The 18,012-nt window shown below is 43.0% G+C and overlaps 2 protein-coding genes across 4 annotated transcripts in view; both read right to left on the bottom strand.

Annotated features, from left to right (window-relative positions):
- Positions 1 to 1,762: 1,762 nt before the first annotated feature.
- Positions 1,763 to 12,960, bottom strand: egf (epidermal growth factor). 2 transcript variants are annotated; one of them, XM_011610947.2, is made up of 21 exons: positions 12,433 to 12,960; positions 11,028 to 11,227; positions 10,721 to 10,899; positions 10,294 to 10,521; positions 10,021 to 10,214; positions 9,833 to 9,940; positions 9,615 to 9,737; positions 8,119 to 8,238; positions 7,892 to 8,017; positions 7,617 to 7,753; positions 7,130 to 7,278; positions 6,818 to 6,922; positions 6,436 to 6,659; positions 6,123 to 6,287; positions 5,690 to 5,974; positions 5,498 to 5,614; positions 5,207 to 5,369; positions 4,508 to 4,672; positions 3,492 to 3,588; positions 3,052 to 3,148; positions 1,763 to 2,846 (listed from the first exon to the last, which is right to left on the bottom strand). In XM_011610947.2, exons 1-21 carry the CDS (start codon positions 12,554 to 12,556, stop codon positions 2,572 to 2,574), a joined length of 3,381 nt encoding a protein of 1,126 aa, XP_011609249.2. In that variant the 5' UTR covers positions 12,557 to 12,960; the 3' UTR covers positions 1,763 to 2,571. The 2 variants fall into 2 exon arrangements, with proteins under 2 accessions (XP_011609249.2, XP_029703263.1); XM_029847403.1 differs by having other exon boundaries at positions 5,498 to 5,974.
- Positions 12,961 to 16,329: 3,369 nt separating this feature from the next.
- lrit3a (info leucine-rich repeat, immunoglobulin-like and transmembrane domains 3a) overlaps positions 16,330 to 18,012 on the bottom strand; it is a 30,189-nt gene continuing 28,506 nt past the window's right edge. For both annotated transcript variants that reach the window (XM_029847405.1, XM_003970580.2), the window contains exon 4: positions 16,330 to 17,976. In XM_029847405.1, the coding sequence (XP_029703265.1) occupies positions 16,946 to 17,976 (1,031 nt within the window). In that variant the 3' untranslated portion in view covers positions 16,330 to 16,945. The remainder of the gene's footprint in view (positions 17,977 to 18,012) is intronic.

An 18,012-nucleotide genomic window follows, 5' to 3' on the forward strand; every position in this document is an offset into this window, starting at 1 on the left:
TCAAACGGGCCTCCTTTCCCATGGGATCCTCACCTCGTTCTGTAGAGATCATGCTGATTCATGCCAACGCTACCAGCTGCAGCACCATGGATAAAAAGGCCGTGCAGAGGGTATTAAGATCGGCAGAAATGGTCGAGAGGGTCCTTTCCCTCTGTTGAGGACGTATTCCTGAGCAAAACCGCAGTAGAAGATGCTCCTCCACTAGTCCAGCTATTTAATACTCCCTTTAAAATCTCAACACTGGACTTACATTACCTTTTATCTGCTGCACTTTTTTTTAAAAATGTGCATATTTATAGATTCTGAACTTAGAAAAAAGGCCTTCTCCTTTTGTTGTTCCTTTGATATGAACAGAATGTCAAATTAAAATGGAATTAAATTTGAATTTTTAGGACGCAGAACCTGGCTGGACCCCTGTGGAACATCACTCAAAAATTCATAGTTTTACTCTCTCGTCACATTATTAAATGATTCCATTTTGTTGATGCCCAACATCTGGGAGTCGGCTCTGTTGTAAAGAAAAGTATATCAGTCGATGTAAAAAGTCACCTTCAACTAGTTCTGGGGAGACGAGCATTCGTGGAAGCTTGGGACTTTTCTCCTGGTGCATTTTGGGTCATGTGCCCCGTGCATGCATCAGATGCCTCCCCCTTCTTCTTTTGATCTTCCCGAATCCTCGTCAACTCGTGTTACTTTGTCCTTCTCATGAGCTGGGGGACCGAATACTGACCGAAGGATCAGAGCAAAGCCTTTGAGTGGGTAACTAATTCCCCCTTTAGCCCTCATCAGCTGTTCTCTGAGGCTGAGATTGAGACATGGGTGATAGAAGAAAGCTAGCCATCTGGCAGAGAAAGTGCAAAATTAGCCAACAGAGATTATTGTTATTATCAAAGCTTCACACACCACTTAGCAAATCAGCAGAGACCTGTAAATCTGGGTTCTCAAATCACTTGATCCACATCAGTCATACAGAAATATTAAAAAGTGAGATTTATTGTCCTCGAAACATTAACAAATAAACTCTGCAGAGAGCATACGAACCAAACATTACAGAATCTACAGCAAGCGGCAGCTGGTTAATCCAAATCTTCTAAAAGCCCTAATTATTATCCACAATGCAGATGAATAGCAAGTATCTGTATAGTAGGTCTGCAACTTAATGAACTGTGTATTTTTCAGAATAACGTCCAAAACAATCTCGCCTCCAAAAGTGATCCCAGATGACCTTTGGGGCCCATTGTTATTTACTGTGTCAGTGACTCTATTGGCCCCTGTTACCCCAAATCAAGAGTAATCTAAGAGAAATTGACACAGGGCCCAATTTCATCTTTAGCTGAAGGCCGAGCTGCTGCTGTTTAGGGCGGCGCGCTCACCTGTCTGTTAGCCCTAATAGAGGCCAATATATAGATAACTGTGCATTGCCAGGAAAATCAATATCGATGTGGCCCCTGATGGTTTTTGAGTTAAAGTGCTTTGTTTTGTGCCAGTGCCTCGAAACAAAGAGGCAGTCAACCTTGAGACGGAGTCACAGACGGGGACAGAAATAGAAAGTGACAGATGGAGAGGGGATGCGGCGGTGAGTGGCAGCACTGGTAGCGACACCAGTAGAGCGTTAGATTTGGTGGAGGATAGAAATGCATCACCCCTGAAGGAAGGACAGGAGCTCTGGAGCGGCGCCTCGGAGGAGGGGGCGGGAAAAAGGCAATCGGTGGCTAAAATAATCCTCTGAATGGTTGCTAATGTTTAAAAAAGGAGCTTCACGTTTTGTAAAGGTTTTATTTATTATAATCAGCTCTGCTGTTCTATGTTTGAAATGGATCTAGTAACAAGTGGTTTTCTGGTTCAAAGCAAATAAAATAAAAAAATAATTAAAAAAAGTTAGTGTAACATCCTCAAAAAGATCCATTCCCTTACCACACCATAGTCCAGTTTAACCAGTTTAATCTAGTTTTAACATTACGTAATCAAGCAGCGCAAAGCTATGTTCGTTGTATAAAAATATATATTTAAATTGATAATATCATACTGGTTAGTTCACTGGATGAGACTGTTTTTAATTACTAATTTCATTAGTTATAGGTGAACATAGGTGGCTGGTTTTTATTTTAATATGGTATTAGAAAAATGTGAAAAATAAATAATCCAATTAATGAACAAATCCGATTTTATGTTTTCACAAATCAAAACCGATGAATGTTGGTGAGCATATGAGAAATAAACAGCCAGGACTGGTATGTAAAACAAACAAAACAAAAAAGCCTCAGACCTGGTGACACCTAATTAAACCGATTTAATGGATTCATTCAAAATCCAAAAACCAGACTAACCTATTAAAGTCTGCAAAGTTCAAGAGAACTTTAAAGCTCAATTAAGGTGTGTTTATGTTGGGCTCAATTAATACTAATTTGTAATGAATAATTAAAAAACAAACGTTATCTAGTATTGTTCTCTAGATTGAGAGTCTGGGTGTCACCTGTTCTTTTTTGCTTAGCCGGGATCATTATTCAGCAGTATTTACACAACCTTGAGCTGACCTTGAGTGTCCCTGCTTGGACAGGTGAAGGCATGAGATCATGTATGAGGCTCCTTGTTAGTTCCACTTGGAGCTTCTTGTAAGGATAAAGGTCCGGCTTTGTCACCCTCTCTGGTCTCTTGGCAGTCCGAACTGGTTGCTATGGAGATAATTGTTGGTCTGAATGAGGTAAAAGTACACGAGTGTTGCAGGGACGGACACGAGCGGTGGACACCCGAGTTGACGTCATCTAGGACAGCAGCCGATGCCGCGGTGCCTTCAAACCCTCTGATGGGTTTGGACACATCTGAGTCTTCAGACAGGGGGAGGTCACCTGTGGGGGCGGATTATACAGATGTAATGATTCTATCAGATTTAAAAAGGTTTGTTTTATTACTACAACAACTATAGTATTAGTTCTGCTCACTTCAGGATCAAAATGGTGAATGTGTGTACTACTGTACATTTGCAGGCCATTATACCTTTTTGTATTTAAGGATAATTCCAATGAGGGTGTGGTGGTGGTCAGCTCTTTGTACCTGTTTCTGAGGAGCAGGAGGGATAAATGGCTCTCCTGGGGCGGCTCACAGCAGGGCTTGTCCTCCCTTCAGCGTCACTGTCTACCAGTGTGTAGAACTGTAGATTTGATCATTCAGACATATTACTTTTGTATTTTTTTCCAACTCCTTTATTGTCTTGTTGTGATAAAAGTCCTAAGAATGTTTGATTGGTATTTATACATTTTAAATTTGTACTCTGACAGTGCTGCCTATTATGTTTTTCTTGTTTAATCTGCTGGCCGTGTCCTAAATAATCTTGTCTTGGCCTCTGCTACTTTCTTAAGTTTTTTTTGCATCTGTATTTGAGTGGCAGTGCAGAAATTGGGGCCTATGACTCTATTATTTCATTCTATTAAATCCCAATCTGCAGAACTTAAGCTGCTGCACTTGAGCTGTTTTGACGGGTCGATTGGTCTTACCCGAGGCACGCTGGACGTAACCGACATGGTTTCATCCGTCACACTGCTCTCGCTCACGGTGTCCACTGGCGGGTGTTTACCAAAGATGATCTTAGTTCTGTGTGAAGGGCCATCACATCAAAGACGGTTACTCAGCACAGATGGAAAATGACTGATTAATCTGTTCCTCTGAACAACGGTTTGACCATTTGAGTGAAAAAGGCCCATGTATGCCTGGTTGGTGTTTGCATGTTTAAGGGTGGTTGTCTGGTTTGCTCACAGTGCTGTAGGCTGCATGACACTGGGGGCTGCAGAAACACCAATATCAAAAAAATACACCGCGAGTGCACTTGCACCCAAGTGCAAAAGGCAATTTGAAGCAGAGCTATTGGTGGCCATGTAGCGTTTCCTTTGGGGTTATACCTCAGCAGCTCCATTTAGTAGCTGAGAAATGACCTATTTTTATGTGTAATTGGTGTAGAACAAGCTAAACCAAGCATGTAATTGAAAGCGTGCCACTTCCACGGGGGGACTCCAAATATTAGGATGTAGTAGGTGGAAGGGGGAGGTGAGTGTTTTGTCAGGCAAAACAGTAGAGAATGACAACAGCCGTGTCCCTAAGCCACTGAGACAACCATAAAACAAATCAGCCACTTAGAGAGAGCTCGGCTGGAAATAAAAGGGAGGATGGGTGGAACTATACACCTTATGTATGCCTGTCTCGGCTAACTGGGGGCGCATGCTGCCATTCGTTCCACGTTTGACCTCCGCCCAAACGCTCAGCTGTCATGCTGAGATACCTACATTACACAGCTCGGGCTCCCTGAGGTTGATAGACATGGTGAAATGGTCAATGGTGGCTGCTCCAGGTCCTCATGTTAGGAAGATGCAAAAGTCTAAATGATACTAAGCTTGGTTTGATTTGGGGGTCAAAGCAAGCTTATTGTATGTCAAAAGACGCATGAGTATGATAATTTATATGTAACTGAGCCTTTTAAGACCTGGTCCTCATATTATTTTCCTTTGTGTTGTCTCACCTGTAGCATAAGGTGACACATGCAGCGATGGAAAGGAGGGACACCAGGACCACCACACAGGCCCCAATCAGCACGTTTTTCTTCTTCTCTTCCTCCGCCTGCTGGAGGTCCCACCACTCGAGGTCGCTGAACTGACAACGCTCTCCAATATAGCCCGCTACACAACTGCAACAGGTACAGCAATATCACAGGGTTTAACTTATCTATTCAGTTGTACAGTTGCACCATATTATCATTTATTATTCCTGTATTTTAGGAAAAGAAAAATCCATATTTATAAAGTTTAGCATCTGTGGGATCATGTAAGAGTCTTACATGGTGCAGCCTGTGGATCAAATATTAATCACACATTAAATGATGGGTTATCTTAACAGTTTTTGTGATATACTTTGATTGGTTTCTATCTTGAATATATTAAATAAGCAAAAGTGACATAACCATAACGTCATTAAACATGCCCAATTAAGTCTGCGTCTGAAATGTGCAGTATTACCAGTTAGTGTGCAGCCAGAGGCTTTCATGGTGGAACTCTAGCGACACCTACTGTTGGAGAACTGTAATAACATACATGTCTGCCCTTCATACAGGAATGCAGAAAATCACGGTTTTGGCTGCATGTAAGCTATATACTGTTTTTGTTTTATGTTTTTTCTGATTTTTAACAAAGGCTCAGCTTAGTTCAGTATAAATGTTCATTACTTGCAAGCATAAGAATCCACTTCGGGGAAATAGAAGCAGACGCCCTCGTAAAGGCAGTAGTTGTCGTGGGTGGAGGGGCATCTCTCTGAGTCGCTGCTGTGGTTCTCTGTGCTGACATCTGCGGAGGTACTGGTGGGCAGTTGTGGCGAACTGGCCTCCGACTCTTGGATTATTTTAAGAATCAGTACCAAGCATTAGTACAGTAGGAGCTTTGTTCATTTGTACCATATGGTGTCTTTGTAAACTGCTGACTCAGATAAGTTTTGAAGGATATACAACAGAATTCCTCACCCACGCATAACAGCCCATCACCTGTGAACCCCTCCACACATGAACAGCCTGGACTACCACCATTCAGCAGGCATTGTGCATTCACATCGCAGCCAAGTGAGTCACAGTCATGCTGGTCTGGCAGAGAATGAACAAAAATGCAGTCACTCCTCTGAGTTAGGATAACATCCAGCTCAGGAGAAAATGCCTTACCTGAGACCATCTTGTCTGTGAAAAGGCGTTTTTCATTGTTTAAGTCTAAATTAGTCTCGATTGTATGAGTGGAGAAACCTGGAGTTGTCTGGGACGTATTTTCATCGCCCGCTTTGTTTTTGGGAGATGATAAATGGGTGGATTCAGTACTTCCAGAATCGGGCAAGCAGCTTTTCCCATCGGTTGCTAGGGTGTAGCTTGGCAGACAGGAGCACTGGGCAAATCCCAGTTTGTGTTCGCAAATCTGGCTGCAACCTCCATTCATGTGAAGGCAAACGTCTGCCCCTGTAGGAGTAACGGCGCTAGGAAGATTAAATGGGCTCCGCTGCTTCTGATCTTCACAGCAAACAATTATTCAAATAAAGATTTTTTGGTTTCATTCATTCATTTGTTAGCATTTAAAAGAAATACTTTCAAGCGTGTGCCATGGTACCTGGTCTGGTGAGGGGGTGAACCACCACAATGGAAGCTGGCTGCAGCAGTCCGTGGATATTTTGGAGATTCTTCCCGGTCCTCTTGTGCACACTCCTCAGCTGCTGGTGCTCCTGGTCAGATATCCACAATCTGTCCTCAAATACCGCAAGGTCAAAGGGTCGACCTGGAAGAATAATATACAGTATAAGAATACCAGATTTCAGCTCATTTCAACATACTTAATTAACCCCAAGACTTATCTATAAGATACCAATGCATAAGATTTGAGCGTTTTTTTAAAAACTTGTACCCTTGTCTCACACAAACCTCACCTACTTGGTTGTCTAACAGGACCTGTCTATGCGAACCATCCAGGGCAGCCGTCTCCACAACCCCCCGCCTCAGGTCACACCAGAAGAGACGATCCTCCGTGAAATCAATGGTCAGCCCACTCGGCGACACCAGGTCAGTGCTGGCAATGACGACACGGCTTTTCCCCTCCAAAGAGGCACTTTCCACCACAGGCTGAGCACCAGTATCAGTCCAGAACAACTTCCTCAAAATAAAAAAAAGTTTTGTAAGAAACACCCCTCCAATATGTTAGACGGCAAATAAACGATGCACCAATTAACATTAATTAGTTTAGAACGTATGAGACATGCCACTGTTTATATTGGAGCCAACAATAGTGGCTTCACCTGCAGCCACACTCACTTTTCTGATGGATGAACTGCAATTCCTCGAGGTTTCGCAAGTCCCTCACTTACAATGGTTTGTCTGTTCAATCCAACTAAGGTACTGCAGGCAACAGTTGCCCGGCTGGGGGACAAAGAACAAACTACAAGTGTATCGAGTCTGGCAGGTTGCAACAAATGCTTATGGGAAAATGTGTTAATTTCTGGTTTTAAGCCAGGTTATGATTAGACGTCAAAGCAAAATCAACAGAACGTGGTCTGAAATCAAGTGCATTCCAACGCGCAAATATTTCAAGAATATCGTCATTGATTCTCCTAAAACACCACGAACCTTTTATCCGTCCAGTACATCTTGCGATGGACCCAGTCGATGGCTAATCCCTCTGGAGAGTCCAAAACATCAGAGACGAGAACTTCTCTGGACCCACCATCAAAATCAATGCGTTCAATAGTTTTCTGGCTCGTGCTGGCGAAGTACACCTTCAAATTCCACACAGACACTATGTGAAGATGTATCTTCATTACTGAATATACAGATAAACAAAAATGGACCAGCCAGAAAACATCAAAAACAAGACTTCTGGACAGCTTTGACCACTTTCCTATTCCAATAAAAATATATTCAATGTCTTTTGAATTGGTGATCCCTACACACGTCATGTCAATATCTGACCACTAGATGTCAGTAGGTATCTATAAAACCCCGAAAGTGAGTTGCATAACTATGTAACCTTTGGTAGCCCCTTAATAGTTACATAAGCTAAGTTTTTTATTAAGATTAGAAGGCCATGATCGAGTTGGAAGGAGACTTATATCACCTTGTTCTCAACTGGGTCGTAGTCCAAAGCAATAATGGCTCCGTTCGTTTCTTCCACAAGAATTTGATCCCCAGATCCATCAGGATTAATTTGTCGCACATCCACAAGATTTGCAACAACAAGAAATGATGGAGGCCCTGATAAACATAGAATATAACACTTCAGTATGCATTGTAATAAGAACTGCACAATGTAAAAGGCTGTAAGTATATAGAATAATCGGAGTGTTTATCTATCGGAATCACATCTGTCCATCTGCTGTTAATAGAACTCACCAGCAGCAATGCAACGCTTCCCATCGTGGTGCAGCCCATAGCCTGGCAGACAGCCGCACTGCCACCCATTCGGCGTAACAGAGGTGCAGAGCTGACTGCAGCCCCCTCTGTCTGGTGCTGTACATCCTGCAGAATAAACTTACTTTTCAAAAATAATGCCACACACAGTGCCAGTGTCGTCTAACTCAGAATACCTATAGTGTCAGAATGGTATAAACTGTCTATACCTGTACAGACATGTCCGTCCTCTTGTAGTAAAGATCCCTCAGGGCAAACGCATACAGCGCCCTCATCTGTCTGGAGGCAGCCATGGCCACACTTGATGTTAGTTTCACATGGCACGATCACTGCATGTTCCAAAAAACATGAATATGTGCAGTTAGTGGCTGTTAACTGTCATCAAGATGATTCATCAGTAAAATCTCAATACAGAATTTGGAAAAAAAAGTAAATAGTGTTATTATAGACCCTTCAACATAAGGCAGGGTGAGGTATGTAGGTAAGATCGAGCTTAAAAGGAATCAGTGGGTTCCCATGAATCTCGCAGGTTATTCTGGGGTCAGATGTTGTAGATTGTAACACAGCCAGATGGACAACAAGCTTCTTAGTTGCTTCTCTGGCACAATCCCCTCTTGAAGCCTTCCTTAGCCCTATCAAAATAGGTGAAAATGTGATTAATGCAGTCAAAGGCCAACGCAGGGGCGCTCTGCTTGAAGGGCTGGTGTTTCCTCAGCAGTTGGTAAACAGTAGAAAGCATAAATAGTAATGTTTTCTTTCTCTTTTTCCTTTATTCCTGTATCCATTGTCTCTCTTTTCCATTATCCAGCCTTCCTCTTCCTTGTTTTTTGCTCCTTGGCAACGTTTGTCTGCTAAACAGCTTAGCCGGACAAAGCTGCTGACCAGTTATGTTCCCTGTTGCAAATGTCACCTCGTCATCTAATCTCATTGTGTTTCCGAGCCAGTTTCACCGTCACTTTAACTTCAGAGCTGTTGGGTTCGAAAAGAAGTTCATGTTTTCAGGTCGTTTGTGTGGTGGCAGAAGCTTCAACAGTGAACACAGGAATCATTAATCAGCCCACCAGTTTCCTGCTTTGACATTAAAATGTCATTCCCATTCCAAAAGTGGATTTAATCCCATTGCATATTGTTCGTTAAATCACAAACTATATCTTATATATAACATTGTGCACGTTTGTGCCAAAATATTGGATCTTCTGACATATTTGTTCTTGATATAAAGTATCTTTTGTTATACTTGCAGACAACAAACCTGCATTATAGCTGGAATGCTAAACACAAGCACACTGGAATACTTAGGATGTCCCACATCTGTTTATCGTCGTATTTGGCTTTTATTTGCAGAAAAGAAGTAAATTATATACAATTTGTTGATCGAGCACTTATCTTGTGTACCTTCCACAACTCCTCTATTTGCAGTAAAGGACCAGTGACAGAGTGTACTGACCCATGTCACCTAACACACAATTGGCTGCTCTCATATTCTGGTCCAGAGAGCCTTGTGACCCGGCCTTTTTAATTAGCATTCACAGGGTCATGGCATCTGCTGGGCAAACACCTCCTTTCAAAGTGCCAGACTCGATGTGAGACAAGTATACACACCAAACCATTGTGCAAGTGCTGGTGCTTTTAAATGAGATTCTCCTCACAGCATCATACAAAAATAAAGTTGCTTTTTTTTGTTAGACATTGATTATAAATATACCTTGACATGTCTTCCTGTCTGGAAGTAGAGCGTAACCTTTTGGGCAGGTACAGAAATAAGACCCAGGGATGTTTTCACAGCCGAGAGAGCATCCGTGGTTCCAGAGGGCACATTCGTTCACATCTGCGGGAGACACACACGCGTGCACGTGGGTTTTAGATACCGTTATGCACATTTTCATGGTTTTTCTAGATTTTAAAGTTACAGCTGGTGCTAACCTTCACAGTGGGTGCCTTGCTTAGTGAGAGCAAAGCCTTCAGTGCACCGACACGTTCCACGCTCAGTGGAACACACGCTCACACAGTTCCCACTCAGGATATCACAACCTGTTTGGAAATAGTTGTTGGTGCTCTTTCAGAATGTTTTATTTTAGTGTAAACGCTAATTTAAAAACTGGAGGTGCAACCTGGAGCCGATGAGTCTGCCATTGGCTGGTTGAGATGATGCACCACCTTGATGTCCACTGGGGCTTTTGCCATTGGTTTTATGTTAACCTTCAGCGTCTCCTCTCCAGTCTGCTTGTTTACTCGCTTTATAACCCCAAATGTGTCATCAGTGTAGAATATATGCTGCAGAAAAACTGATATCCCTGAGCGAACACTGTGGAAACGGACGAAAGCAATTTGTTTAGTAGAGGAAACTGCAAATGGGGGGAATAACGATGCAGCAAAATAATCACTCGAGTGGGACGTCTAAAATGTGCCGGCCGTTCCCATTGTAGTCACAGGAGGCGACGGCGCTTTTCCCCGGCAGTCCCAGCTGCACCCAGTAGAGTCTCTTCTCCTGACGGTCAATGCTCAGCGCTTTTGCTTGTTGAGTCATTTTAATGAGCGTGCTTTTCTTCTGACCCGTCACATAAGCTCGCTGGATGCTCGGGGCAGTCTCGCCAGCCAGCCAAAAAAGGAACCTGTAGATTAGGTTTCATCCTCATAAAAGGCTTTTGGAGTGGAGTACTGTATTCCACATTATCCTATTTCTGCTATTTACAACATGGTCCAGCACATTTTGTTATTGCCATCCTTGCAGATAAGACTTTTTATTTTGATTTATAGCATTTACCCATAATGCACTCATGGCATATATCAAAGCAGAAACGAATACTCTACCTGTCAATGGGGTCAACAGTAATTGCACAAGGCTGGGTCAGATGTCTCACTAGAGTCACTTCATTTTTTCCATTTATATCAATTTTCTTAATCTTTCCCTTGGCTTTACTCGTCCAGAATATGCTGTTCCGAATCCAGTCCACTGCGAGGCCCGAAATATGTTTGTCAGAAAAAAGTTTCTGGAACAGAAAGATGGTTAATGAGCATGCTGATAATCCAGTTACAGGCCACTTAATCGAATCCATTAAAAAGAAAAAGTTCCTCATTTCGAAAGGCACTTTAAAATAGTGTTGGACTGATTAATCACCTGTCTTTGTGCGTCTCTCACTGCTGCTTTGTAAATGACCCCAGTCTGTTTGTCCGCCCAGTAAATTGTATCGTCTCTGAAATGAAAGTCGAGGAAAATCGATCTTCCCACACCAGCCACAAGCCTCCTCTGGTTCTTCCCATCAAGACCCATCCGATGAATGGCTTTACCGTAGCCAAATATAAAGAAGGGCTGCGTGGCTGTGTTGAAAAATAGGAAATTACACACTTCAATGAGTCTTCCAACATTGAAAGCTTGTCATTTACACAGGAAAATTATCTTTTCACCTAATAAAGTTCCATCGGAATTCTGGGAATTAAATTTGCTGCTGCTGGATACAGATTTATATTATTTATATTGCTGAATTGACTAATGTCCTGACAAACAGGAGCATGTTTAAAAATGTTGGTCATGAATCCTCTTTAAACCAGGCAACAAAATTATTGTTGCCTGAATCGGTATTGTTGGAATATACTCTGATCATGTGCATCCACGGATACTGCTGTTGAGTCCATGGAATGAAGGAAGCAATAGGAAACGCCAGACAAACAACATAATGAAATATATGACACACAGAAGGCAGCTGCTGGGTTGCTAGGAGACAGCTGGATGAATCATTATTTGACAAGTTCACATTGTGGTCAGCATGATTTTTAACCTGTAACTCCAGTTTATCGTCAGTATTTTCCTATGAAACTAATGAGTAGAGCAGCTCAGGTTAAATGGAAAATTCACAATAATTGATTTCCTTTGACACAGGGTTATACTTTCTTTCTAAATTTCCTTAGAAATAATATCTAATACTGTTTGTATACTTTCTAATGCTGCCACACGCACTTATAATCAGATGTTTTTAAATCCCAGGCCACATCTCTGCCCATCTTTCCGATGCTTCTTTGAGGGCGTGGCATCATATTCCTGGGATTCTTCTGGTGCAGCACGATCTCAACTACAAACGGCATCAATCCATTTCTATTCCCATTTTTATTTTAAGTCTTTTACTCACACAAATGTTTCATCAGCAACAACCCAAGTAGGGGTATCTTAACACCTGTTTTTCTACATCTAGGAAAACTGGTTTGTGTAAAAATAAAATAGAACGTCAAAAATATCTTCGTGTGGGCTGTCCTTCGCGCCTACATAACCACAGAGCAGCTTACAGGTCGGGCTTTTGTGGGTGATATGCTTTCATTTTAAGAGATTTAAGGAAGAAATTCCAGTTGTCCTGTAGATTTGGGAATATGTCATGGCCAACAACATGTATCCATAATCCGGATGTCTTTTTAAAAAATATATTAAAATCTGAACAGTACATTTTAACTTCAGACATTGACACACTGATAATATATGAGGGACTATTTGTCCTGGACTCAGGGGGGAAAAACAACAACAACAACAAACTTACAGATGCAGCTGCTGTTTCCCTCCGCTTCTGGTTGCCTTTCATCCCAGCATGCTGCAGTCACGGCCCAGGCGCCACTGCTTTGCAGCACAAAACAGATGAACACTGTGGTTGTTGCAGCCAGCATACTCCTGTAGTCCGACCCCGACTTGCACGTTTTTTTAAAAAAAGTTCTCAGGCATTGCCACTATTAGCACTGCCATACAATGTTTGAAAAGAAAGTGACGCTCGTGCGTCTGTGGTTGGCATCCTTGTCTTTGACAGTCGATCTCTACATCAAGTGCACCCCGCTGATTTGAGGGGAAAAAAAAGAAATGTGTAGGACCCGACTCACTCTCCACTTTGGCCTTTAGGCTGCTGGTCTGTCTTGAAGCCAAAGATTGAAATTCCTGACACCCTTGTGGTAAATATTGCACATGCTGGTCCAGCACCGGGACAACCTCTGTCTTCAGCGTCTGAAGCAGAATGTGGAATATTCAAGAAATGAGACTGTGCCACACAGAGTTCCCACATGATAACAACTTAACCTTACTCCGCCCCCTGACCCTTGTCCCTTCTCAATGTGGATGGATGTGTCTGGAGACAGAGATGCAGACAGGGGGTGGTAGTGGTGGACATTAATATTATATAACATGTGGATTCATATAGTGGAGCAAAATTGATCCTCCTGGCACTCAGACTTAGGAATGACATCCACTTACAGTGCTGGCTCGGCTGACGTGCCACTCGCACAATACAGACTGTTGTTTTGTGTCCTGTGTTCCACTGAGAAGTCAGTGTTTGGGTCTGTCTCCTGCTAAGGTTTATCGGGCTTCCGGGAGCAACGGTAAATGAGTCCTTTATAGAGAATGAAGCAGTAGCGTGGCAGATTATAGCTAAATTGTTTGCCCTTATTTTACCCATGAGAACAAATGGCAGACTCCACGAACCAAAACCTCCATTCATGCCCTCCATGACTGGGTAATTGTCAACCACTGTCGTCACCGTTAACCTTGTAGAGGACCAGTAGAAGATTTACAAGCCAACGGCTGTTGTCTTTTCCCCAGACTAATGTTAGCAGTCTGAGCTAAAGTTTCCCACAATTGCATCCCTGTTAAATAGCAGCAAAAGACAGTCAAAGTTTAGGCAATCTGATGGAGAGTTTTGGATATTTGTAAGATGTTTTAAACATAAAATTACATATGATGCAAGTCCAAAGCGTATACAAAAGCCTTTTCTACAGGCTCTCACTAGATGCATCAACCTCTGTACTTACAGAACATGTACATCCTCGTCTTTCATTGCCTATTTGTTAGTCACCCGTCTTACATGCTCCTCTCTCCCTATCCATTACCCCCTTCAGTCTGTCTCTATAACATAATCTATATTAGCTCAGGCCACCCTTGTGCTCCGTCTTGTTTGTTAGAACTGATTTGCCGTTGCCATGATAACGGCACAGCTGGTAATACAAATTACTTTATCATGCAAGCTCATGCAGCTGATGATGTGGGAGGTATCCATGGGAACAGTTTCCTTGGTTCTCTCTTTTTTAAATTAACTGTGTACTTGTTTGTAATGACGTCGGCCTGTATCGGTGTCTTTTTCTAGACCACTCGTTATAAACTGAGAACATGTAAACCATGCTGATGAAAATTCACATGGCATAACAACAACTAACCTCAAATGCTCATCAGAGTAATGTCATGAAATGTTTCCAAATGCAGAAGTTTAAGTGTGTGTTTTCCATCAGGTTAAACTTTATTGACCTTAAAAATCATTCTGGCAGAGATACAATTTCTTCCAAATGAAATAAAGACCAAATCCCAGCTGAGTGGTCACACATGCAAATTGGCAATTAATAAAACTGAATTAATACTTTACCCCTTTATGCAATTATGGCCAGATTGGATCAGCAGTATAGAAGAGATGCAACTGAATAATATATTAAAAACACATATTTACATTTTAGTTCATACATAAATGAATGTTCGAAAAAATTCGAAACATTCACCATCACCTAGACACAGGCACACTTTCCGCTCTCCAACCCGGACCTCCTCCCAGCCCACCAACTAATCTGCCTCACCGTCATCAATTCTCCAATTTTCTTCTCCCTCAAAATCTTGACATCGATGCTCTTATCCGGAAATCCAAACCCTCAACATGTCAACTGGATCCCCTACCCACCAATCTGGTCAAATCTTGCCTCCCTGCTGTGCTCCCCCTCATTTCTGCCATCATTAAATCGTCACTTTCGACTGGAACTGTTCCCTCATCCCTCAAAACGGCAGCCATCACCCCAATCCTGAAAAAACCAGGCTCAGACCCCAATAATTACAACAATCTCCGTCCCATTTCCAATCTACCTTTCATTTCCAAAATCCTCGAAAAAGTAGTCGCCTCTCAACTACACACCCACCTAGTACATAACTCCCTTTATGACCCGTTCCAATCTGGTTTCCGCCCCCGCCACAGCACTGAAACTGCTCTCATAAAAATAACCAACGACCTTCTCACTGCAGCTGACTCTGGTTCACTTTCCATCCTTATCCTCCTTGACCTTACTGCAGCATTCGACACCATCTCCCACCCCATTCTACTCCGTAGACTCTCCTCCATCGGTCTTGCCAAGACCCCCCTTCACTGGTTCCATTCGTACCTTTCAGACCGCACACAGTTCATCCAGCTCAAATCATTCAAGTCCGACCTCTCCCCAGTCACTTCAGGCGTGCCACAGGGCTCAGTCCTGGGACCCTTGCTATTCATCATCTATCTTCTTCCCCTTGGTGCCATCTTCCGCAAATTCAACATCCAATATCACTGTTATGCAGACGACACTCAACTGTACCTCTCAAGCTCACCTAACTCCTCACTTCCACCCTCCTCCCTCCCCACCTGCTTAGCTGAAATCAAAGCCTGGTTTTTGTCCAACTTCCTTAAATTAAACAGTGATAAAACTGAAGTGCTCCTCGTAGGGACGAAATCATCCCTCTCTAAAGTTCCCAGTTTCTCCATTCCCATTGACACCTCCTTGGTCTCCCCCTCCCCTCAAGTTAAGAGTTTGGGCGTCATCCTTGACAGCACTCTCTCATTTAAATCCCACATCAGCCATACTACTCGGGCCGCCTATTTCCACCTCCGACAAATAAATCGACTTCGTCCCTCCCTCTCCCCCAGCACCACCTCCATCCTCGTCCATAGTCTTGTCACCTCACGTTTAGATTACTGCAACTCCCTCCTCTTCGGTCTCCCTCAAAAATCTCTCCACAAGCTACAACTGGTCCATAATTCAGCTGCCCGCATCATCACCAAAACCCCATCTTCCCACCACATCTCCCCCATCCTACAACAACTCCACTGGCTTCCCATCACTTTCCGGATCCAGTACAAAATCCTTCTACTCACCTTCAGAGCCATCCATAAACTTGCCCCTCCTTACCTGTCTGACCTCCTCCACATTGCCATTCCAACACGCCCCCTCAGATCCTCCTCCTCCCTCAACCTCACTGTGCCCCCTGTCTACCTCAGGACCATGGGGGCCAGAGCTTTCAGTCGCTCTGCTCCTCACCTTTGGAACTCCTTACCACCAGACATTCGAAATATCGACTCTCTCCCCGTATTTAAATCAAACCTCAAAACACACCTTTTTCGTCTGGCTTACTCACTGCACCACCCTTAATTGCTTTCTTTGTTTAGGTTTATGATTATATGTTGCTTTGTTGATTTTATGTATTTATGCATGTTTCACCTACTATTTTCTTTTTGTTGTAACTGGTGCTATTACAACTGTTATTGAACTCTTAACTGTGAAGCTGACCTATGATTGTAAATAGTGTTGCATAGTTGTACTGTAAAGTGTCCTTGGGTGTCTTGAAAGGCGCTTTGAAATAAAATCTATTATTATTATTATTATAAATTTAAACTGAATCATAGAAACAAGGTTGTGTTGTCTACCAAATGCACCGATGGTACATTTATTTTCCATTAAGGCAGCATTAAGTGTAATGTTACAACAACAGATGCAGTTTTGACAAGACATGGATGTGTGTGTGTGTGTGTGTGTGTGTGTTTCTTTTTTTAATAGCTCACAAACAATACTGTGAAACACTTTGGCATGACATTAGACACCATACTAGGCTAGTACTTCTAGCCAAACCCTGATTCCAAAAGAACTGCTTGAAATTTGTGAATACTGGAAGTAAACATGCTTGTGATCATAACCACCATCACAATCCATTAATCACACGTACTCTCACTCATCCTTTGTTCTTAGCTTAAAGCTTAAATCTGATAATGGTTATTTCTTATGAAACCAAGGGTTGGCACTATTTGTGATTAGAATTCTAAGAAAGGTGCCAGACTTTAATGGCAGTCAAACTTAATCCAATATAAGGCTCCAACATTAATAAGTGCATGGATGAAATACATTAGCCATTGTTTTGTTGGCTATTGTGACAAACTGCTTATTGTTCAAACAATTCCAAAGATGTATTAATGAGATTAAAGGCATCTTAATGTTGGCCGTGGGTTCCTGGCGTCAGCAGAGATACTCCGAACGAGAACTGTCGCTCTTGTAGGTCATCTGAGAATCGATACTTGACCTGGAGCACAGGAGCATTCGCTCAGATTCTCGAGTGGGTCTTCGTGCCCAAATCTCTGTTTGATTAGGGTTCAAGGTCCTTTGCTTCATCGAGATTGTCTCAAACTTAACGTAGCTATCTTTTTCCAGTTCCTCCTCATCCGGACTTGGGTTGCGTGCCTTGCAGTACAAAGCAAGAATCTTGTAGAGCAACAGTGCAATCAGAGGTAGGACCAAAGCACAGGCGATGCCGCTGATGATCATAAACAGTTGGCTCTGCCCGCCATCTTCTACATCGTCAAGGGTGTAGAAGTCAATGCAAGGGTCTTTTCCAGGAGCGCTGCCCTTTGCAACCAGGCACACCGAGTACCTCATTCCAGTTGATAGTCCCTCCAAGAAGACTTTTCCGCTGCCCACATTGGTCTCTATCGTCCTTTTGCTGTCGTCCTCCCCATAGGGTGAATACACAACTGTGATCGGAGCGTCCTTTGGTAACCCATCTGCAGCCCAGAGCAAAACCGCAGTGTCTGACGTTTCCTCGACAATCTTAAGGTCTTTAACAGACATTGATGCGTCGCTTTTCTTGCTCTTTTCATCGGCTGCGAGCTTCTTCCCAGTCCCTCCTGGTTTTGGTTTTCCTTGTTTGGATGAGCTTTTCTGCATATTGTTGCCGGGGGTTGGACTCGGCTTTATTAGCACGGTCGCAAATGTTGATGTTTTAGGCAGAACTGTGGATGTGATGATGGTTAAGGTGGGGACGTCTGTCGGGGGACTGAATGTGGAGTCTAGGCTCGTGGGTCCAGTGGTAATGCTCGAAATCAATAGTGGGGTGGTTGTACTGATGGAACCAGCGACTGAAAGAGAAATGGTAGCTTCTGTGCTGCCAGCCTCATTCTTTGCTCTGCACCTGTAGTCCCCAGCATCTTTATACAAGATTCCATGCACACTCATGATGGACCACCTCACGCCTTCTCCTGGTGACTCCTGGACTGTGTAGTGGACATGAAAACAAATGTTAACACGTA

This window comes from Takifugu rubripes, chromosome 14, assembly GCF_901000725.2.
Source record: "Takifugu rubripes chromosome 14, fTakRub1.2, whole genome shotgun sequence".
In the NCBI taxonomy this organism is placed as follows: domain Eukaryota; kingdom Metazoa; phylum Chordata; class Actinopteri; order Tetraodontiformes; family Tetraodontidae; genus Takifugu; species Takifugu rubripes.